The sequence below is a fragment of the Peromyscus leucopus genome, chromosome 13, assembly GCF_004664715.2.
Source record: "Peromyscus leucopus breed LL Stock chromosome 13, UCI_PerLeu_2.1, whole genome shotgun sequence".
Taxonomy (NCBI): Eukaryota; Metazoa; Chordata; class Mammalia; order Rodentia; family Cricetidae; genus Peromyscus; species Peromyscus leucopus.
In genome coordinates, this window is record NC_051074.1 from 8795162 (window position 1) to 8818841 (window position 23680).

The 23680-nt window shown below is 45.4% G+C and overlaps 1 protein-coding gene across 1 annotated transcript in view; it reads right to left on the reverse strand.

The window, feature by feature from the left end:
* The window catches only part of Hdac4 (histone deacetylase 4), a 275958-nt gene that overhangs the window by 83748 nt on the left and 168530 nt on the right, over positions 1 to 23680 (reverse strand). The window contains exons 5-6 of the mRNA XM_037210476.1: positions 17028 to 17178; positions 1684 to 1804 (exon numbers count right to left, since the gene is read on the reverse strand). Of these exons, the coding sequence (XP_037066371.1) occupies positions 1684 to 1804; positions 17028 to 17178 (272 nt within the window). The remainder of the gene's footprint in view (positions 1 to 1683; positions 1805 to 17027; positions 17179 to 23680) is intronic.

Genomic DNA, 23680 nt, shown 5'->3' on the forward strand with positions numbered 1-23680 from the left:
CTTTAGTACATTTGCAGTGTATGCAGCCACAGAGCATGTAAGGGACGATGAAGAGCCTCACTGTACACATGCTCCTCCTCAGGTTGTGTTGTGGTAACAGAGGTCATCTATACAAATAAATGTGCCACTTCAGTGGGATCAGAGGTTTTTAGTAGAAACAGTTGTCCATTTTGAAACTAGAAAAGCTATTTTTTTCCCTCGAATGAAATTAATGACTACATTTTGATTTAGGAAACTTCCCTATTGCTTCTTTCTAGCGATGAAATGACCCTTAAGAGCAACATAACATAATTTCAAATTAGCCATGTGCTTCGTGTGAGAACTGGCCAAGTCTCCTCAGTGGGCTCTATACTACACCACAAATGGCCCATGCTGGCAGGGCCTCCACCCAAGCCTTTTTTACCCTGGACAAGTTAGCTGCTTGTATCTCTCAGCAGAGACAAGGTCTTGCTTTGGTCTGCCCACTATGCATGCTATGGCCTAGGCTGATATTTTTTCCCAATTCTGTCCAAATCTAGATCATAAAGGTGCTGTCAGGTCCAAAGGAAACTCCAATTCCCCAAAAGGCGGTGTATATTTTAAAAAATGACAGTATAGACTCAGCTCAAGCTGGACTATGTCAAAGGACCACTAAAAGCCTGCAGTCCGCATGCCTTAGGAAGCTGTGAAAAGGTTTCTGCCCACAAAAGGAGTCATTTCCAGGACTTGACCTATACCTGTTGTCGCATATCAAAGCCCATGCTGGCCTCCAGACTCCTTCAGTCCTATTCATACTTGTTAGGCATTTCAAAGTCCACACCAGCCTCCAGGCCCTCCCACCTCCTCCTTCTCTATATACTACAACGCTTCACCCTCCCTCCCCCTCCCCCTCCTCTATATACTACAACGCTTCACCCTCCCATCCCCCTCCCCCTCCTCTATATACAACGCTTCACCCTCCCCCCTCCTCCTTCTCTATATACTACAACGCTTCTTCACCCTCCCCCTCCCCTATATACTACAACGCTTCACCCTCCCCTCCCCCTCCTCTATATACTACAACGCTTCACCCTCCCCCTCTTCCTTCTCTATATACTACAACGCTTCACCCTCCCCTCCCCCTCCCCTATATACTACAACGCTTCACCCTCCCCTCCCCCTCCTCCTTCTCTATATACAACGCTTCTTCACCCTACCCTCTTCATTCTTGCTTCTCTTGAAGACAGCCCCGTCCAGTCTGCTTCTTTTTCTCTTTGCTCTGGACAATTAGAGATGCCTCTGACCCCCCCCCCACACACACACAATAAAACCCATTCCCCTAACCATGGAGCATCCATTTCCATGTATATCGGAGTGGTTTCTTTACTGTGCTGTTAGACTCTGACTAAGCATTAGATCAGAACTCAGTAAGCAACGGTGGATAATCAGGACACAAGTCCTCTGCAAGCGGCTCCTGTGGTGTTTCAGAACAGTGACTGGTCACTGCCACGACATGGCTTGGCACTCTGAAGATATCCACCCCTCATCTGGCTGACAGTGACACTATCCCCAGACCTCCTCCCTTCAGATCTGGTTACAGAGCTTTGGGGTTCGGTATCTCTACCACCCCTATATTAGGTCTTTTAAAAACTGGGTCCACTCAAAGCTGCCCACAGAGCTGAGTATGCCATGCACCCCAAGAGTAGGCCCAAATAAGTCACTTACCCGTACCAGTAGCGGGGATCGCTGGAAATGCAGTGGTTCAGGTTCCGGTGGGCCAGCGCCTTCTTCTTGTTGAGAACAAACTCCTGCAGCTTCATCTTCACCTCGGTGCTGGCCACAGCACCTGGGAGGAGTATCAGAGTGAGGAGGAGGAGAGAGGTGTGAAGCAGGGAGCACAAGGTACAAGGCAGGAAGAGGGATCTCCCTCTGCACGGCTCTCACAAGGCCAGGAAGCTTTAAGGGGAGGTCTTCTATCTAAACACTGCATGACTGCATTCTACTGACACTCAGATTCAGCAGGAAAAAGGTTTCTGTTAGCGAACACAACTTATTTCTGCAGGGAGTTTTCATATCCTAGCATTAAATTTCAGAGCCAAGTGCTGGAAGCATGGTGGCGCTACTCTTTCTACCAAACAAGCAGCAAACTCTATTTTAGAGTTCTATGCAAACAGAATTTCCTACAGCTGCCCAGAGGGACAAGGTCTGTTCTACTGGAAAGCTGGTAACCAGTGTCCTACATACACTACAGAGTATGGCTTTCTTAGCATCAAGCACACCTCTGTTCCCCTCTGCCTGGTGCCACACACACTTTTGGCAGGCAGATACTGTCATTTCCCTCAGGTGGAAGTTGTGTATCCCAGGGCTTTCTTGTGGTATGGTAACTGTTGCTGAAAGCTGTGTTGAGGAGAATTGCAAGATCCTAGAGATGGACTGCACATGGGCGCCCTGGCTTGCCATGCACAGTCAGTCTGTGGTCCACAGATCTACTGCTAGACACCTCAGTACTGTGTCCACCCATCCTTCTGAATACTATCGTACAGTGTTCAGGCACTGTTCTGGGTGGTCCCCAACACTTCATGCAGCACACAGGATCAGTAGAGTGATCCTATCACACAAACAGCCTCAAGATATTTTATAACACATTTTCAGGAATGTCTCTACACACTGACACCCTGCCCCATCCATTAGGCACCAGGGGTACAAGTCCTCTTCCCAGAATTCAGGGTTAGCTCTTTACATGCAGACATTCCACTGGTACCCTGAGGAGCTCTGGACAGCTGTGGGACCTACACTTACTATACTAGTTTGGCTTTACTTTATCTCCTGGCTCAGTTCTTCCCAGGAGTTGCCATGCCGTGTGGTGGTGGTGGTGGGGGGGAGATGGGGTAGCTATGCTGAAGGGTCTGCAGACAGGTCCTAGTCACTTGAGTTGTTAGGCTGCATTTATAATTTATCAAGAGCCTACACATTTAAACTTACAAGAAAACTATAAGGAGGTATTCTCAGGCCCAGAGGTAAGGTGAAGGTCTGGAGAGGTCAAGGGCACACATATGCCTAGTCTCATTTCCTGTTAAAATCTGGATAGTCTGATGACCCCACACTACTTTTTATTCTGGGTTTTCCTTTGTCACCAAATACCACCACATCCTCCCTGCTCCATTGTTTTTTAAAGCTCTGCCATTGACTTTTCTTTCTAAAGTTGGATAATCATTGGGGCTGGGGGTGCTGAGGCTCCTGACTGGCACTAGCAAACCCCCTGGGTTCAATCCCCAAGACCACCAACCAAAGAGACAATCCTTTGAGCCAGCCTTCTGTTCTGGTCCTGGGTTTGTTAGTATGGTTTTCCTGTCACTCTGCATGCTCTAGAGCCATTTCAGCACATGGACTGGAAGTGGCGACTATCACCAGAGAAAGACGGTCTCCTTCTCACCTTCGACATGTGCCCAAGGCAGAGTTATCGCTGGGCACACATCCTCTGGTCCGGCACAGTAGACCAACTGCCCAGGCTGATGCACTGTTCTACAGACATGGAGGGTGAGAGGACCTGCAGACCCTATGACAGGAAAGCACCATCCTTCACCACTAGTCACCTGCACTCTAGGCCAACTGTCTGTCAATGCACGGACCTGGAAGGATCCCAGGTTTGTGGAAATGTCTGTTCTACATGTGACACTCCTAGACACTCCTGAAAGCAACGGGTCAACACTGAACAGAAACACAAGCAGTAGAAACCTAGGAAAGGATGATGCCTGCAAACACATCAAGTATCTTTACAACCAGCAATAAAGGAAATGCCCTGTGGTGTGGCTGGAGGCAGAGAGCAAGTCCACAGAAGAGCTACTTGAAAAGAGAAATGAATGCAAGCCCAGATATAAGGCAAACTTAATATCACCATTACAGTGACGAAACGATTAGTTTCGTAATGCTATGGAGGATGCTGCTGACAGACCAGATGATGGTGATGTGGGACAGCAGCCAGGTGGCAAGGCTGAAGTTCAGGGCTTGAGGTTCAGCACCGACTTGGCCTACAGACGACACCATCAAAGCAAGCGCAGAGTCACAGTTTCTCAAGTTCAGAGGGAATCATCCTGGTTCTTGGGTTCCACAAGACGAATTTAAAAGGGAAGTTTTGTGCAACCCACTGTTCCCCTGCTGCTGGCTCAGGCTCTCTTTCTACATATTTCTCTAATAGAGAAAAAGTTCTAGAATCCAAAACATAATAAATGGACAACAAAATTGTTTTCTTTTTCTTTTAACTATATCCATCCTGATTATCACTTATCCACCGCACAGATTTTCAGGGCTCTTGAGAGGTGCCAGCGCTGTCCCAGCCAGTGGGGACAACATTGCTCACACACTAGCAGGCACCAAGGGAGGTCTGAGCAAGCGTCAAGCCATGCAGAAAGAGAGAAGGAACAGACCTGGATGGTGATGGGATATTTAGGGAGGCTGATGGGATGGCAGGGGCTGGGCACCCAGTAGGCTGGGCACAGTGCTGACCAGTCTGTCATGGAGGCACAACTTGGCTTCTGCCTGACACTTACTCAAGTTTCTCATCTTCCCTGCTCCAGTGGGGAAGGCACGGACTCACAAACAGGACAAAGTCACCCTCAGGACTGGGTGACCGACCTCAACCCCAGCCTCTGCATCTGTGTCTCTCTACTGCATGCTGTAGACAGAGTCCAGGCAAGTGCTCTGTCACCAAGTACCACCCAGTCTGGCACTATGTCAAACTGGGTCAAAGTAAGGACGCCTGCCCATCAGGGCTATGCCTGCAGCCAAAGGCATACCACGGTGCCATGCTATCTGCACTCTGCTCAGAGGAGACTTCCTGTTCTTGAAACTAAATGGCTAGCAGGCACCTTAGATTCCCAAATGTCTCCAAATGGGAACATGGTTGGCAAAGGTAATGCTGCTGTTACCTGACAGGGAAAAGGTCATGTACTCTTATGAACCCTGTGGGTCAAATGAAGTTCATTATTTGTTACCAATAAGTAAACTGCAGCGTGATTAAGAATAAATGTTTAACAATGTAAATGTTTACAAATATATACACAATTCATTAAATATTGAATAAAGTCAGTTAAACAAAACCTTAAGATAGGAGATAACAAATACTTTGCACTGGTTCTCAAATGTTGAGAAACTGAAGATGCCTCCTGTCATTTGCCTCTGACGGCGCAAACAAGAATCCCCTTCCCGGCTGAGCTGCCGGGCTCGACATGAGAGCATCTCCCAGTGCTGGTCTGCTGGCTGCCTTCTCCTCATAGGACCACATTCTTAGGACTTCGAAGACATGAGAGCATCTCCCAGTGCTGGTCTGCTGGCTGCCTTCTCCTCACAGGACCACATTCTTAGGACTTCGAAGCCCATGCAAGCTTGCCAAAGACTCAACTGTGCAGTTTATTATTAATAATAAAACCTGACCACCCAAATCCACAAAGTGAAACCCATGGCTGCTGCCTGTGATGGGATTGGCGTGCAGCTGAGAACATTCCAACACCAGGTCAACAAAGGGCGGAGCTTAGCACACAGCACAGAAATCATTTCTGACTCATAAACAGACCTGAGATGTTTTCTGAAGTAGTATTCTGTGAGCCTTGAGATAATATTTTTATTGGACCATTTTCGTAAACTCTGAGAAAGTAATTTAGACTGAGATGCTTTTCAGCAACTAGAAAAACTGTTATTTGTTGGTTGGTTGTAGCACAGATTGACTGGCTAATGTTTAAAATTTGAAGTAATCTTTTCATAAATAACCACTATTTCCCCTACTCCAACAACAACAACAACCAATCCAGTAAACAGGATCCACAGTGAGGCACACATGTGCCACAAACGAGGGAGGGAGTGGCCAGTCCCAGGGCTGGGATGAGTCCAGCCTGGGCACTGTGCCAGTGGCACTGGGATCTGTGCATGCACTCGTCTGTCGGGCGGTACCACGCTGCATGTGCACAGTCAAGTCCCTCACAGACTCCTATGAGGACAGGGTGACGGCTTCTCGGTGGGAGGCAGCCCTCCACGAAGAGCACTAGGCAAGCCATGAACCGCCTTACTTGGAGCCATAAGGCTTGTCTAGACCTCAGCATTCAGCACTGGCTGCACTTGAAAGCTGCTAAGGAGTCTGAAAATCAGATTCCTGACCTCAGGTTCACTGCAGGTCAATTCACTAGAGTGGCTGGCCTGAACAAGTGTCAGGACAGTCGATTACAGAGGCCAGATCTGCACAAATGCCACATGTAAATCCCAACAGGTCTGCACTTCACCTTGGAAAGGCCTTCAGTTGCCTTTAAGGAATTTGCTCCCTAAGGCCACCACTGAGTGAGATGTGACAGTGGCTGGGTACATCATTCAGGCTTAGCATTTCCTTCCAAAGACCAGGAAGGAAACTACCTTGAAATTCTATCAGGTAAAGTGAAAAAGATGAAATATTTTCACATTTCAAGAGTGGAACATCACATTACTGATGATTCTAAGTGTTAATTTTGTGCATGAAACAATTTCTTAGATTTAGAAATCATGAATTAGAGAAATAAACTGACAAGAGAGTAAATTAGCAATAAACTTAAAATATATGTTTTGAAACCATTAATTTAAAAAATATACAAAATTACACTGGCATATTAAATTACTTCCCAATTTAAATTTAGAATTAATTTGGCATAATAACAATCTTTACACTAAAAATGAGCTTGAGAGTGAATTCAAGTAAATTAAATTTACTTGACAGTCATCATTGACAGTCATCATTCAATTCCTTTGAAAACATAAGGACTTTGTTTTAGGAAAGTCCCATTTGTAAATACTTCTAATCTAATGAGGAGTCATTAAAGGCAAGATGTCAATTGTGGAACCTAAAGCTTGCACTAAGGCACACCTCCAAATCTCAATCTGTTCTTTCAATCCCGACAGGATGCAGACCACAAACAGAGCCAAGGGGAGGGAGTCCAGGGAGCGGAGGACAACTGACTGCAAGGATAACTACTTCAGGGATCCGAGCAGGCTGACCTGCTCAGACCTACTAGGAGTGGGCAGGAGACCTACAGGCTTCTACAGCCTCTGCTGGCAGCCCAGGACACTGGGGGACCTGGGACACAGAGTTAAGCTGGACAGAGAGGGTGGACCACCTCGACCAATGGTCTCCCTGTAGGCACCCGTGGATCAGAGGCACAAGGGGCCAAGGCAGCACAATGTAGACTGCGATGAGAAGGAAGGACCCAGGAAGCCCCAGACTCTGAAGCAGGCCCCAGAGAGTACATCTTTTGTGTTTCAGTAGCCTGACACTCTCCTCTGAAATGTTTTAATGCATCTGGACAACTTTGCAAAGCAAAGAGGAAACCCAGTTTCTAGGCCAGTGTGTCACTAGTCCTGAACCCCATCTCAGCTTTGCATTCAGACCAGCACTAGGCTGAGACACTCTGACAATGGTGGGGGCGACAGAAGGAAGGGACGGGCAAGTGACAGGGAGGAGAGAGCCAGCCAGAGGGGCTATGCTAAACTAATGGACTATTAATGGCAGAAATCCCATGAAAACTATAACTATCCGAATAAAAATGTGAAACTAGCTATCTAGCAAGTAAAAAATCCATCAGTTGAGTGTAACAGCAGTTTACTGGAAAATTTCAAATGAGTACAACTAGACATCTGAACAGAATAAATCACTAAGAGGAAGCAAATTGAAGAAACATAGGGGTCATAGAAAAATGGCCTTAACGTGTGCAACTAAAAGTCTGAGATATACTGAATGAGGGAAAAAGCAGTATTTCTTTTGAGACAAAAGGTGAGAATAATCAGTTCTAAGATTTCATAAAAAATATTAAATCATAATATAAGACTATGAATCCCAAGGAAAACAAAGAAAACTGTAGTTAAAAGTATACCTGAGAAATACTTCAAACAAGAGGGACTCTTTATTTTTTGGTTTTTGAGACAGGGTTTCTCTGTGTAACAGCCCTGGCTGTCCTGGAACTCACTTGTGTAGACCAGGCTGGCCTCGAACTCACAGAGATCTGCCTGCCTCTGCCTCCTGGGTGCTGGGATTAAAGGTGTGCACCACCACCACCACCTGGCTGAAGAGACTCTTAAGAGTCGCCAGCTAAAAAAGATTATCTCTGAGCAAGGAACAATACGAATTATAGCATCTTTTTTTAAGGGAATAAGATCTTCAGAGTGCTAAGAGAAAATAAATACAAACCTAGTAAATCTACACAGCAAAATTAACTTTCAAAGACTAGGGAAATAACATTTTAGACAAGAATTCATCACCACTAGATTCCATTAAAGAAATTGTGACAGAAAATCATCACAGGTAAAAGTTCACATGTGGAGATGAGTTCAACTTGTAAATAGGAGTGTGGGTCCTAAACGAATCAACACCACTTTTGAATTTAAGTGAGATTAGATTTGATGGAGTCAAACCGGCTGTAGTACCCACAACTGTGATCAATAAAGGAATGGCAGAATAGTAATTTCCAAGTTAGTAGAAAAGGAAAATTATATCATTCAAATCTAGAGCAAGAAAATGGAATGACAAGAGGTAGATAATTGAGGTTTGTAAAGTACACTGACATACCTAAGTACAAACATACCAATAGTTCTATTAAATACAAATGGAAAAAAATCACTTTAAGACAAATATTAGACTATGTGTGAAAATTTACGGAATACAGATACTGTTTTTCTTAGAGGAAAATTTAGAGCTTTACATTCAGATTTCAGAAGAGAAGGCTGGAATCAATCATTAAGATATGTAACTCACAAAACAGGAAAAGTCACAAACCCAAAGAAAACAGAAGACAGAGAAAGAATGAGGTTACTATAAATGAATGAAATAGAAATACATTCAACAGACTGTTTCCATAAAGCCAAAAGCTAGAGTCTTAAGTAGACTAACATGACTGATAAAAAGCCCCTGGAGAGACTAAAGAAAAAAATTAATGAAACCAACCAATCATCAATAAGAGAAGGTGCAGACATCCCATACCAAGGATGTAAAATGAGAAAACACCACAGTTCATACAGACCAAAGAGAGAAAGGATGCTTAGCTTAGCCTGGGAGCAGCACTGTCATAATGCCAAGCCTGGCAAGGCTTTTCAAGAAGGGAAATGCTGACAGTATCTCTTACAAATATAGTTGCAGATGTACAAAATATGAGCCAACCAAGTATGCAACACATAAAAAAGGATAATGCTTTATGATCAAGGTGAGAGAGGTTATTTAATCTAAAAATGTCAGGTGGAATTTCTATCCAAACAGGTATATTTACCACATTAACTAAATATGTCAAAAAAAATAGTCATGTGATCACCTCCAAAAGATACTGAAATATCTGATAAAAATTAGTATCCATGCATATTCAAACTTGTAACAAACTAACAAAGGAAGGTAACTTGGTAAAACAAATAGGCCAAGGAATAGTCCCTCTGGAAAATGTGACCTGCACCAACAAAAGGGAGCCAGAGCGCCATCTTTAACCCATCATTCTAGTGGAATCTTAGCTAGGTCAGTCAAGTAAAGATGGAAAAGATGTGAGGGCATTGTGATTGGGAGGGAAGAAACAAACCTGCCAGTATTTACGGATGATGTGCTTCTGCAGGCTGAAAACCTAAATCACCCTGCTGATAATTAGAACAGGACTTTAGCATGGTTGCTGGGCAGAGAATCAGCAGGTTGCTGATTATGTTTCAAAATTGCAAAACGAAGCTATGCACAATAGTGCATAGCTATTAAACCAATCAGATGGCTTGAAATATGCCTGCTAAAGTGCATGTAAGTCTCCTGCACATACAACTCTAAAATTTTGTTAAGAAAAAATTAGAAAGGTCCAAAAGAATACTGAGGGATTAGGAATAATCAACGCTGTAAAATATCACATCTCACTAACAGGATGCAGAGTCAGTCCAAGTATCAGATAAAGCCAGGACATGTGTGGATGGCAATAACCAATTTCAAGACTTTTCAATGAAAACACTAAGTGCCAAGAGTAGGAAAGTATGGTAGGTGGAACACCACTGCTCTGGTGCAGACTCCAGCTGCCAGACAGCAGGTGAGAGACCAGTGCGCAGGCCGCACCACCACTGCTGCCACCAACTGGACTCTGTTCCCACATACCCATCCTGCAGCCCAAACCCACCGGCCCATCACCCTCCGCTTTGCCAACCATCCCCGGTAACATCAGCAGCAACTATAGGCACAAGTGCCACCCACACCCATTGGAAGAACAGGTGAGTGACTGGTCTTCAGGCTGAACTGCCCCAATCTCTAGGCTCTAAACCCCAGGGCACAACCTATGCCCCTCCCCTTCCCATCTCAGTGCCAGCAAGGCAGCTGGGCCCTGCCCTGAACTCTGGTGGAATTCCACTGCTCTGGAGCAAACCCCAGCAGCAGGCCAGCAGGCTGCACCACCACTGCTGCCACCCAACCACACCTATCCTAGCATCTTCCCCATGGACAGCCCTCTCCCGCAACATCAGCAGACCCTATAGGCGTAAGCACCACCCACACCAACTGGAAGTACATTAGCCCCTATAGGCGCAAGCACCACCCACACCAATTGGAAGTACATTAGCCCCTATAGGCGCAAGCACCACCCACACCATTTGGAAGTACATTAGCCCCTATAGGCGCAAGCACCACCCACACCAATTGGAAGAAGAGATGAATAAATGCCAGTGTAAGAATACATTCAACAACATAAACCAGAACCCAGTGGCCCTACAACAGCAAGACCTGAACATTCTAATGCAGATGAAGCAAAAGAAAACCACCTTAAAAATAACTTTTTGAAGATGATAGAGGCCCTTAAAGATGAAATGAAAAATTCCCTTAAAGAAATCAAGAAAAAGACAAACAAAAAATTGGAAGAAATCAATAAATCCTTTAAAAAGAAAGCCAAGAAAAACCAAACAGGTGAAGGAAACAGTTCAATACTTGAAAACTGAAATAGAGGCAATAAAGAAAACACAAATGGAGGGAATTCTGGGTAAGCAAACAGGAACTACAGATGCAAGCATTTTCAGCAGAATACAAGAGATGGAAAAGAGAATCTTAGGCGCTAATGATATAATAGAGAAAATAGATTCATCGGTCAAAGAAAATGTTAAATTAAAAAAATTCTTAAAACATCCAGGAAATCTGGGACACCATGAAAAGACCAAACCTAAGAATAGTAAGGATAGAAGAAGAATTCCAGCTGAAAGGCACAGAAAATATATTCAACAAAATAGAAGAAAACTTTCCCAACCTAAAGAAGGACATGCCTATGAAAATACAAGAAGCTAACAGAACATCAAATAGGCTGGATGAAAAAAAAAAAGTTCCCTTGCCACATAATAATCAAAACACTAAACATACAGAACAAAGAAAGGATATTAAGAGCTGCAAAGGAAAAAGGCCAAGGAACATATAAAGGCAGACCCATCAGAATAACATCTGACTTCTCAATGGAGACTCTGAAAGTCAGAAGGTCCTGGACAGACATTTTGCAGCTACTAAGAGACCATGGATGCCAGCCCAGACTACTATACCCAGCAAAAATTTCAATCACCATAGACGGAGAAGATATTCCATGACAAAACCAAATTTAAACAAAACCTATCCACAAATTCAGCCCTATAGAAGTACCAGAAGGAAAACTTCAACCCAGGTGATACTTCAAAAACCTGTACTCCACAAAATTGGAAAATCTAAAAGAAATGGAAAATTTTCTTGATAGGTACCACATACCAAAATTAAATCAAGACCAAACAAACAATTTAAATAGGCCTATAACCTCTAAGGAAATAGAAGCAGTCATTAAAAGTCTCCCAACCAAGAAAAGCCCAGGGCCAGATAGTTTCAGTGCAGAATTCTAGTGCAGAATTTCAAAGGAGAGCTAACACCAATACTCCTCAAATTGCAACACAATATAAACAGAAGGAACATTGACAACTTCTTTTTACCCTCATACCCAAACCACACAAAGATGAAACAGAATTATAGACCAATCTCCCTCATAAATACTGATACAAAAATACTCAATAAAATACTGACAAACTTAATCCAAGAACACATTAAAAAACATTATCCACCATGACCAAGTAGGCATCATCCCAAAGATGCAGGGATGATTCAACATGTGAAAATCTGTCAATATAATCCAACATATAAACAAACTGAAAGAAAAAAAAACTACATGATCATCTCATTAGATGCTGAAAAAGCCTTTGACAAAATCCAACACCCCTTCATGATAAAGGTCTTGGAGTGATCAGAGATACAAGGAACATACCTAAACATAATAAAAGCAATATACAGCAAGCCAATAGCCAACATCAAATTAAATGGAGAAAAACTCAAAGCGATTCCACTAAAATCGGGAACAAGACAAGGCTATACACTCTTCCCATATCTATTCAATATAGTACTCAAAGTTCTAGCCAGAACACTAAGACAACAAAGGGATATCAAAGGGATACAAATTGGAAAGGAAGAAGTCAAACTTCCACTATTTGCAGATGACATGATAGTATACATAAGTGACCCAAAAATTCTACCAGGGAACTCCTACAGCTGATAAACACCTTCAATAATGTGACGAGATACAAGATAAACTCAAAAAATCAGTAGCCCTCCTATATACAAATGATAAATGGGCTGAGAAAGAAACCAGAGAAACATCACCCTTTACAATAGCCACAAACAATATAAAATACCTTGGGGTAACTCTAAACAAACAAGTGAAAGATCTATATGACAAGAACGTTAAGTCTTGAAGAAAAAAAATGAAACAGATTATCAGAAAATGGAAAGATCTCCCATGTTCATGGATAGGTTAAGATTAACATAGTAAAAATGCCAATCTTACCAATAGCAATCTACAGATTCAATGCAATCCCCATCAAAATCCCAACACAATTCTTCACAGACTTGAAAAGAACAATACTCAACTTCATATAGAAAGACAAAAAACCCAGGATAGCTAAAACAATCCTATACAATACAGGAACTTCTAGAGGTATCACCATCCCTGACTTCAAGCTCTACTATAGATCTATAGTAATAAAACAGCTTGGTATTGGCATAAAAACAGCTTGACCTGTGGATCAATGGAATCGAATCAAAGACCGTGACATAAATCTACACATGTAATAACACCTGATTTTGACAAAGAAGCCAAAATTATACAATGGAAAGAAGAAAGCATCTTCAACAAATGGTGCTGGTATAAATGGATGATGGCATGTAGAAGAATGCAAATAGATCCATATCTATCGCCATGCACAAAACTCAAGTCCAAGTGGATCAAAGACCTCAATAAATCCAGCCACACTGAACCTGACAGAAGAGAAAGTGCGAAGTAGCCTTGAATGTATTGGCACAGGAGATCACTTCCTAAATATAACACCAGTAGCACAGACACTGAGATTGACAATTTTTAAATGAGACCTCCTGAAATTGAGAAGCTTTTGTAGGGCAAAGAACACTGTCAATAAGGCAAAAATGGCAGCCTACAGAATGGAAAAAGATCTTCACCAATCCCACATCTGACAGAGGGCTGATCCCCAAAAGAACTCAAGACACTAGACATCAAAATACTAAACAGTCCAATTAAAAAAATGGGCTAAAGAGCTAAACAGAGAATTCACAAAACAAGAATCACAAATGGCTGAAAGACATTTAAAGAATTGGTCAACATCCTTAGTCATCAGGGAAACACAAATCAAAATGACTCTGAGATGCCATCTTACACCTGTCAGAATGGCTAAGATCAAAAACACTGATGACAGCTTATGTTGGAAAGGATGTGGAGAAAGGGGAACATTCCTCCACTACTGGTGGGAATGCAAACTTAGAGCCACTTTGGAAATCAATATGGTGGTAACTCAGAAAAATGGGAATCAATCTACTGCAAGACCCAGCTATATTAATCTTGGGCATATACCCAAGGATGCTCAATAATATCACAAGGATACTTGCTCAACTATGTTCATAGCAGCATTATTTGTAATAGTCAGAACCTAGAAACAACCTAGATGACTCTCAACAGAAGACTGGATCAGGAACATGTGGTACATATACACAATGGAGTATTACTCAGCTGTAAAAACCAATGACCTCATGAAATTTGCAGGCAAATGGATAGAACTAGAAAAAAATCATTCTGAGTGAGGTAACCCAGACCCAGAAAGACAAACACAGTATGTACATACTCGTAAGTGGACATTTGGAGTAAAGTACAGGATAACCAACCTACAATCCACAGCCCCAGAGAGGCTACATAACAAAGAGGGTCCAAAGAAAGAAAGCATGGATTTCCCTGGGAAGGGGAAATAGAAGAGATTTCCTGGGTAAACTGGGGGCAGAGGTGGGAGGGGGGATGGGAACTTGAAAGAGTGGGTTGGGCCAGCTGGGCACAGGAGGTGGGTTAGGGTCAGGACAAAGGAAGAGAGTAATGAAAGAGACATCTTGATGGGGGCATCATTTCAGGGTTAGGGAGAAACCTGGTGCAAAACTCCCATGAATCCGTAAGTATGACCCCAGCTAAGACTCCTAGCAATAGTGGAGAGGGTGCCTGAACTGGCCATCTACCATAATCAGATGGTGACTACCCTAATTGTCATCAGAGAGCCCTTATCCAGTAACTGGTGAAAGTAGATGCAGAGATCCACAGCCAAGCACTGGGCAAGATCCGGGAGTCCTCTTGAAGGGAGGAGGGATTGTAGGAGCCAGGGAGGTCAAGGTCATGATGGGGGAACCCAGAGACAGCTGACATGAGCTCGTGGGACACATGGACTCTGGACCAACAGTTAGGGAGCCTGCATGGGACCAACCTAGGCCCTCTGCATGTGTATGAAGTTGTGTAGCTTGGTCTGTTTGTAAGGCTCCTAGCAGTGAGATCAGGACCTGTCCCTGGTACTTAGCTGGTTTTTGGTAACCTGTTCCACTTGCTGGATTATCTTGCCTATATGCAGGGAGAAGAGCTAGGTCCTACCTCAACTTGATGTACCATGATTTGTCCTAGCCCATGGGAGGCTGCCCCTTTCTGAGTGGAGACAGAGGAGGAGTGGATGCGGAGCGGGGTAGATGGGAGTCAGGGAGGGAACAGGAGGAGAGGAGGGAGGGGAAACTATGGTTGGTATGTAAAATAAATAAAAAGAAATGTTAATTAAATAAAAAAAAAGAGTAGGAAAGTATGAAGTGGGAAGATTAGCACTGCTGTGCTCAGGCTCACTTCCAAGCTGTGGTAACTGAAACTACAAGCACTGGTGATTGCAAGGGCCGATGTCACCACAGGAAGCCTGGAAACACAGGGATGCAGACAGAGAGGGGCAGATGCACATCCTAAACCATGCAACACACACATCGGTGCCAGCAGAATGGATGTCCGTCCACACAAGTGGGAAACTATTCAAATGCTGCGAAATGGTTTGGGAGAAATGAGTGGTTTCTAAAATACAACCCAAAAGTACAGAAAGAAAACTGAGAGAGTGGACTAAGCTAGAACAGAGAATCCTGTGCTTAACAAACACCATTACGAGCCAAAAGTCACCACTCAAAGGGAGGAAAGAGCTGACAGTGCACACAACTCACCACGAGCTTTGTTCCGTAACGTGCAGGGGGTAGCCCTACACCAAGGCAAAGGGAGCTGTCTCACCTGAAGCACAGGTAAAGACCTGACTGAGCATATCCTGGAAGGGGACTGTGCAGACCAGTCAGACTCCTACTTCCCCTCAGTAAAGCAGCACCAGATGTCAGAGGGCCTAGGACAGAGCTGGGATTAAGATGACCGACAGCAGCGGTGTGGGGGAAGGGGAAAGACAGAGGCCCAGTGGTCCAGTTGGTTCTTTGCTGGGTGGATGGTGCCTAGGTGCTAGTATCCCAGCTCCCAGGTTATTCCTTGTTGTCACAGACTTATCTGTCTGCATCTTTGTATATCACATGCCAAAATGATTCTCAAACAACGTCAAATAACAGACTTTACAAGAATGTTTTAAGCATATGCATCTTGTTATGTGGTACAGATGGAGATTAAAATTCATACAAAAATTTGTTACAATGATCTGTAAAGATAGCTAGCCATTTTCAGTGTTTGCAGATAAAGGATTTTGGGGGGTCTGTCCATGTGGTGTCTAAATGACAAATGTCCCCCCCCACAGGCTTGTGTATTTTAATAACTGGTCCTAATTGGTGGTGATGTACATGGACTTTATAGAACCTTTAGGAGGTGTAGTCTTGCTAGGGGACGTATGTCACTGGGGAGGTGGGCTTGGAGGGTTTCTAGCCTTCCCCCACTTCCTGCTCTCCCTCTCCCCCTTTCCCATGTGTGGTTGAAATGTGCTCAGCCTGCTCCTGCTTCTGTTGTCTTCCCCTATCGTCCCTGCTGTAACAGACTCAGACCCTCTGGAACCATAAGCCATAATGAATTCAGTGTGTCTTTAGTGCTTTTGGTCATGGTATATTTCCATCCTAGCAACAGGACAGTAACTAATACAGTCTGCACGGTAGATTTTAGCAATAACGTGCTACCTGTGGCCTCTCAGCTACTGTCAAGGAGGGCTCTTCTTAGGGAGGTCAACCACATCATCTCTGTATCATCAAGCAAGACTATGGGAGGAGTGGGCCTCAAAGGAGGACTGGCCCCACAAGAACTGCATCCTCAGCTGCATGTCCATCTACAGGCTGACACCTACTTCAGGGGCACTTAGAAAATATATCCAAAGACAATTTAGGGAAGACCTCGGAGTTGGAAGGCAGTGTGCTTTACAGCTTTAATATTCTGTGCATCTGCAAAGAGTTCTGTCAAGTAGTCTCAAGATGCCTGAGTCAACATGGGAGCCCCAGAATGCCCCTGCACCGAGGCTGATACTGAGTCCTTCCTGACACCTGGATGAAGCCAAAAGCAGGGCCACTGGTTTGCCTCTACGCCCAAGAGAAGTGACCTGAACTCATCACCCTGAACGCCGATGACTCGATGTGGGGTGACAAGCCCCTCCAGAACTGCTGCCGCCGGGGCAGCAGCACAGGCAGCAGAGGCAGTGGCCGGGTAGGGCCGCCCTGAGTCCTCACTGTGCCCACCAGCACTCACTCTCTTTGCCCTTCTCCTTGTTCTTGAGCTGCTGCAGCTTCTGCTCCCGGTGCTGCTTCTCCAGCTCCTGCTCCTGCCGGTGCCGCTCCAGTTTCCGCTGGTGCTCCAGCAGCTCCTGCTGGTGCTTCATGGCCAGCATCTCCTGCTGCTGCTGCAGGCAGAGGAGGACAGAGGTCAGAGCCCTGGAGACCCACGGACACCCAGGAACCAGCCCACCACTCCCTGACGAGGGGTCCCGGGGTGCCACCTGCCCACCTGCCCACTCATCGACGGTGGCTACAGAGGAGACAGGTTGCCAAGGCCTGAAATTCCTCTGCCCCTTTAAGGGCAAGATTCACAGAACAGCCTTGGATCTGTGCAGAGTACTCAGGAAGAGCAGGTGACCTTTTAGGGTGTAAATGCTCTTTGAGTATGCCCCACAGAGCTGAAATAGTGAGGCCAGTTCGCACAATGCTGGCATTTTCTTAGCCATGGAAGACTTCTGAAACTCCACCATAGGGATTCAACCACCAAGAGTCCACATTAAGAGTGTGCTTGCAACACACATGGCAGACCAGAGCCAAGTTTAAGCTCCTCAAGGTGAGCAACCAGACAATGGTATGCACGCACTCACCTGAGGCAATGCTGCCTACTACCTCAGAGCAGAATTAGTTACCAACAGGCAGAAGCACAAGGCTGAGTCAGAAACAAGCAATTCAACAGGGCAGCAGGTGGCACAGACAAGAGCATGAAGAAGTCAATAAGGTTCTATCACTGTCAAGTTCTGGAGCAGGAAAGACCACTGGGACATGACAAAGAGAAGACGCCGGTGAGGGGACAGAAGAGAGACTGCAGGATTTATGATGCATAGATAAACTGCAGGTGAATACTGCCATCAGTTGAGAAGACTAACGATCTGCCCACGAGTAAGGATTCTGGACATGGTCAAAAACAAACGGGGAAAATGCTTACTCGACTAGGCAGATCCCTGCCACTGCACTGCAAAGGGCAGACAAGAACCCTGCCTCCACCCAAGCAGGGAGCCTGGCGGGCACTTCAGCAGGGCCACTGGCTCCTCTTGGCCTAAGAGCTATTTCCAGCCTTTACTGCATTAATGAGTGGTTACCCTGTGGGCATGGGCACTTTTTGGGTGTTGCTTCCTCATGGAAGGAAGAGTGGCAGGGAGTGGTAATCAAGCAATCCAGGTGGCCCGTGAAAAAAAATCTGACACAGCGTGTCCTCACCAGAGTGAGTGATCAGTGATTAAGTATGGAGCAGACTAGAACAGGACATTCAGCCACTCAGGACTGTGCAGAAGGTCACAGCACAGAATGCAGCCATGACAGGAAACCAACCGGTGGTTGGGACCTTTGGAGTACGTTTCCCCCTCGGGGAAACCTCAATCTTCACAGCCTGGAAGGAGCCTGCGGTGGCAATTTGCCAAGTTTGCTTGCTAATTTGACTACATCTGGAAGGAACTGAAACCCCAATCTGTTATGCCCTCCTGTGAGGAATTTTCTTTTCTTCTTTCTTTCTTTTTCTTTTTCCTTATATTTTGAGACAAGTACATAGTCCTGACAGTCCAGGAACTCACAATGTAGCCCAGGCTGGCCTAGAACTCAGAGATACCTCTGCCTCCCGAGTGCTGGGCGCACCAACACACCTGGTTTTGTGTGGGATTTCCTAATCAGATTATCTGACACAGAAAGAGCCACCCTCAGGGTGGCAGCCCACACAACGGAAACGGAAGAAGGAAGCTTTGCTTTTGTCTGCTTTCCCTCACTCTCACAGACAGGTTCATCTGTCCTGCTACTGAGACATTCATTTCTTTGACAGTATTAGAGCCTACTTCTTTGGGATTCCAACTTAGACTGAAAATAAGGAATCCTCCAGAACGTCTGTGCCAGACTTGGCTTGCTGAGACATCCAACCTCACAGACTGAACAACTGCTGCATTGTAGGCCTTTCGTCATGAGGTTACCAGACCACAGCATGTAGGCCAGTCTACTAACCCCCCTTTAATATACATACACACGGTGTATCAGGCCTGTTCCTTTAGAGGTCCCTGACAAAGAGAGAGCAGCTCAAGGAAGGCCACTGAGGTGAAGGTTTTGGGTTAGGTGGGCTGGCTCCTGAGCAGAGGGTTTCGATGATGCCCACGTGGGCAAACAGCTAGCCCTTCAATCTATGCATGAATGTATGAACTAGCACACAGATGAGGTCCAAGCCTGAGTGCGTCTGAATGTGCACAGGTGTGGTGTCAGTGCACATGAGTGTGAAGATAGCTAGCTGCCCTTCATGGATGTTGCCTCTCATGGTCTCCAGCAAGGCTTTCTGGAAGACAGACAGGATGTACCGGAGACATGTCCAAAATGGTGCTGGGTGATCACTCAAAAGAGGAGCCTGGGCCAGCCTTCAGGCACTACAGACAGTGCTGTATGTACCACGCCAGCTCCAAGGGTCACCTGGACAATCCTCCCCAATCCAGGAGGAAGCCAGGAGGTTAGCCCAGCCACAGTTAACCCTGACACACATCTCTCCAAGTCCATGCTTCCACAAGTCCAAGCCACACAGAGGCTTGGCCTGTACCCTAACCACAGGCCTTGCAGCTCACTGGTTGGATTTCCCAAGACAGTGTCTGTCACCAGCTTCCACAGTCAACTACAGCACTGGATAGATTAAAAAGGTGGGACTGTAAACTGCTCTGAGTTTGTCCTGATCAGAATCGTAATACGCCACTTACTCAGCACATGAAGTTCAAGTCACATCGTTATCAAGAATGTGATGGAAAAGTGACAGCAAGTGTATGATTTTATAAGATGAATATTCTTTATCCACTCCAACAATCAAGCCTGTGCATCCCAGGCATGAGATATAGGAATTGAGCCATGGAGATGACTTTCAGTGAAACCTAAGAACTTCATGAGCAAAACAAACAGGACCACCAGCTTACTCATGCCTCATGCATAATACAGGAGGTACTAGACACTGCCCTGTGGGTCTAGTCTGGGAGATCCAGGCAAATTCTCAGGCTGCCACACCTATCATAGACACTCTGGGGCTGAGGCTAGCCCTTAGGACAGTGACTACAGCTCTGTCCTCACTTGTGCTATGTCCCCACAACCTGCAGAACGGGCATCCTTGGCCTTGCTTTCTTGTTGCTAAGGAAGCAGCCCGGTGCCAGGGCCTCACAGGACTTCTTAGAGCTGTCCAGTCACAACTGTGGTCATGTGCAGCAAAGATTTACTGGCAGACGGAGCAGGTGACACTCGCAACTGCAGAGGCCCCATACTCCCTGTCTGAGGGGATTTACAAGGGCTCTCTTGAGAAAATGAGCTCTGTCTACAAACATATTCACTAAGAATATGCTGGCGCAGTGGTCATTCCTAACCAGGTGTATGGGGATAGATTAACTGAAGAGAGGACAGGCATTCCCACAATAGCTCAGAAATGGGAATGAGAAAACATTGGAAAACTGTGCTCAGGCAGGGGTGGCCTGCCTAGAGTACCTTTCCCACAGAAAGGCCACTTGCAGAAGGTCTCACATTGTGTCCAGAAGTAGCAGGAGCAGGAGGCGCCAGCTGAGGGCCAGCAGGTCAGACTGTTGGCTCTCTGGTTTATATTTCAAACAGGCACTGAAATGGTCTTTTAAGAGACAGCAAGACCAAAGGAAGCAAGTGGCTCTATGCCCTGAGCTGGCATCATGCTTCTGAGGACTGTGAGGTGGCACAGGAAAGGATGGGCAGGCCAGCTGCCTGGCCTAGCTTGGTCTGTCCTTTGCCAGCTGCTTTCTCAATGCTTCCACTGGGCAGAAGGGTTGCCCCACAATGAAGACCAAATGACAAGGGGCCATGAAAACACTCTAAAGGTCTGGTGTGAGGTTGGCATTTGCACTTCAACATCTTACCTTGAGTCTGCTTCTGAAAGACATGTTCCAAAGAGAATGGTGTCGAACAGAGGATACTAAATGTCATCCTGAGATCAAGATGTCAGGGAGACACAACCTAGCTGGATGAATGACCAAGCCCAAGAGATCTACAGTCTCAAAATCACATCTTCACTTAGTCACCCTTGCTGATAGCAGGCAGTATAGATAGGTCTAATACAAGTTGGGATCTAGGCTCCTCCTGGCCAATGGCACTAAGCCACTGAACCCAGCTCCAGGACTTAAGATAATAGCTTCAGAACAGTAACACTTTCCTATCCTTTACAGGAAAACCAAATTACAATACTATACACCACAAGTAAAGGCATGGAGATGAAGCCATATCCTCTATTAGTTTCATTCCAAGAGGCTGTTCCCCATCATTTTGGGGAAACACCATGGACTGTATGGCTGCCAGAATAACATCTGTGAATAAGGGGGTTCATAGAGTGTTTAAAGGTATGGTGGTGGTGTTCACAGGTAATGGCACGTACAAGGTGTCACTAGGCAACTGGCATCAGGTAATATACCTGTTTTAATTACCTTCAGAAAGCAAACATGGTGGCATTTTAAAAATAATATTATAATCAATTTATAATCATCCATTGCAAAAAACAACCCTAATCACCTAGCCCTGTTGAGAGTCACCTAACTCAGGAGCACGGAGTGGGCCACTGCTAAACAGACCCACAGGACTCTCCCCTGGGACCCAGAAGGGAAGTGGGCTTCCTGTTAACAGCCACAAAGACACACGAACTTGAAATTCATGAGGCACAGAAGTCCAGGAAAACTGTACCACAGTCAACATTTTAGATTACAAACAACAATCAGATTCCCAAAGACACCCTACAGCAACAATGCTGGCCCTATGTGAGTGTCACCACATCACACTATTGTGATGTTCTGCACTTTACAGTCACTCAGTCAGGGCAGAAAGGACTAACCAGATCTCTGCTCCTCAGCCCAGCACAGTCGGGACACTCTAACAGTGACCCTTGGCATCTCAGACCCCCGGATCTTAATTCTCTCCTCTATCTGATCACACACAGTATCTGTCACAAGGAACTCCCTCCTTGAGTCCCCAAGGGCAGGGCCTGCATTATCCAGGAAGAAGGGTGGCACACATGTAGACACCCACCACTGGAGTGCAAAACTCAGGCTGTAACAGCAGGCCTTCTGGAAGTGTTGCTTTTACAGTGAGTAAACCTAGCCCTCCTCCCTTGGTAACACTACCATGCCATGGCAGGGGGAGAACTGCTGGGAAGAGATCTCGGGCAGATTCAAACACCACCACCACATGAAATAGTAAAACAAGATGACCATGGTGTGGGGGTCTGAATGAGAATGGCTCATATATTTGAATACTTGGTCTCCAGTTGACAGAACTGTTTGGGAAGGATTAGGAGGTATGCCCCTAGGGGCAGGCTTTGAGGTTTCAAAAACCCACACTATTCTCAGCTAGCTCTTCCTGCCTTGTGACTGTACCACAAGATATGCCTTCTTGGCTACTGCTCCCACGCTATGTCTGCCTGCTGCCACACTCCCCGCCATGATGGTCATGGGCTCACCCTCTAAAACCATGAGCCCCCCAATTCTGTGACAGAGAGCACAAAACAGCCAGGAGGTAAACCTTTTGCAGAGGAGGCCACTGTTGTTTGTCTCATATACAAGTGCCTGCAGTGGGAATAGGAAATTCTTTTCTAGAAGCAAAGAAATATGGAACGCTTTCTTCTTATCAAAGCAATAGAAAAGTAAGACACATGGCCTAATTTTTCTAACAAAATCAGCAACAGCAGCCCCACTATTCTACTCGGAACTTAAACCGGCTCACCTTTAAGCCAAATCTCAGTTTTGAAGCACATACTCATCCCAAACTTAGCTTATTTGACTCCAAGTTTTGAATTACTTGACAATTTAATAGACATCTTTTCAGTGTAAACCCAATCAGACTTTTCAATAGTAAACAAAAATAGGAGCTTTCTATGCTGAAAGGCCTGATGCTGAGATCAGGTGTTCGTCCACTGCTCCAGCAGGACAGGGAATCTTCTGGGTCTCCAGGAAGTTCCCATTATCCCTAGTGATTACTGACCAGCCAACGAGAAGAGGTTACAGCCAAGCTCAATCTGATAGTACACACTACTAACATCATAATGCTGTTCACAACACTGTTCAAATATCAACGTCTCAGGTCCAGCCTCAACAGAAGCTGAGGCCATGGCCATTTAGGAAGCTGTTTCTTGGACCCCAGGAGTACTATATGGCCCTAATATCCCTAGGGCAGGCACGTCAGGTTTGTGAGCCTGTGTGTGTGTATCCTACAGCCACACGTGCCCAGGGTGTCCTGATGACCACAGCTGATCGAGGAGGCACACGGACTTTAACATGGGGGAAGGCCCAACAGCAGGTGTCTTCTCCAAAGTGCCTTTGTTGTGACGGAACATCTGATGAAAGCAGCTTAAGGAAGTGTATATTTTGGTTCAGAGTTAATGTGCTGGATAGTTTTATGTCAACTTGACACAAGCTGAAGTCATCTGAGAGGTTGGAACCTCAATTAAGAAAATGCCTTCATAAAATCTGGCTGTAGGCAAGTTTGTGAGGCATTTTCTTACATGGTGATTGATAGGGGAAGGCTAGCCCATTGTGGGTAGTGCCATCCCTGAAAGGCTGGTGGTCTATAAGAAGAAATCAGGCTAAACAAGCCATGAAGAGCATGCAAATAAGCAGCACCCCTCCATGGCCTCTGCATCAG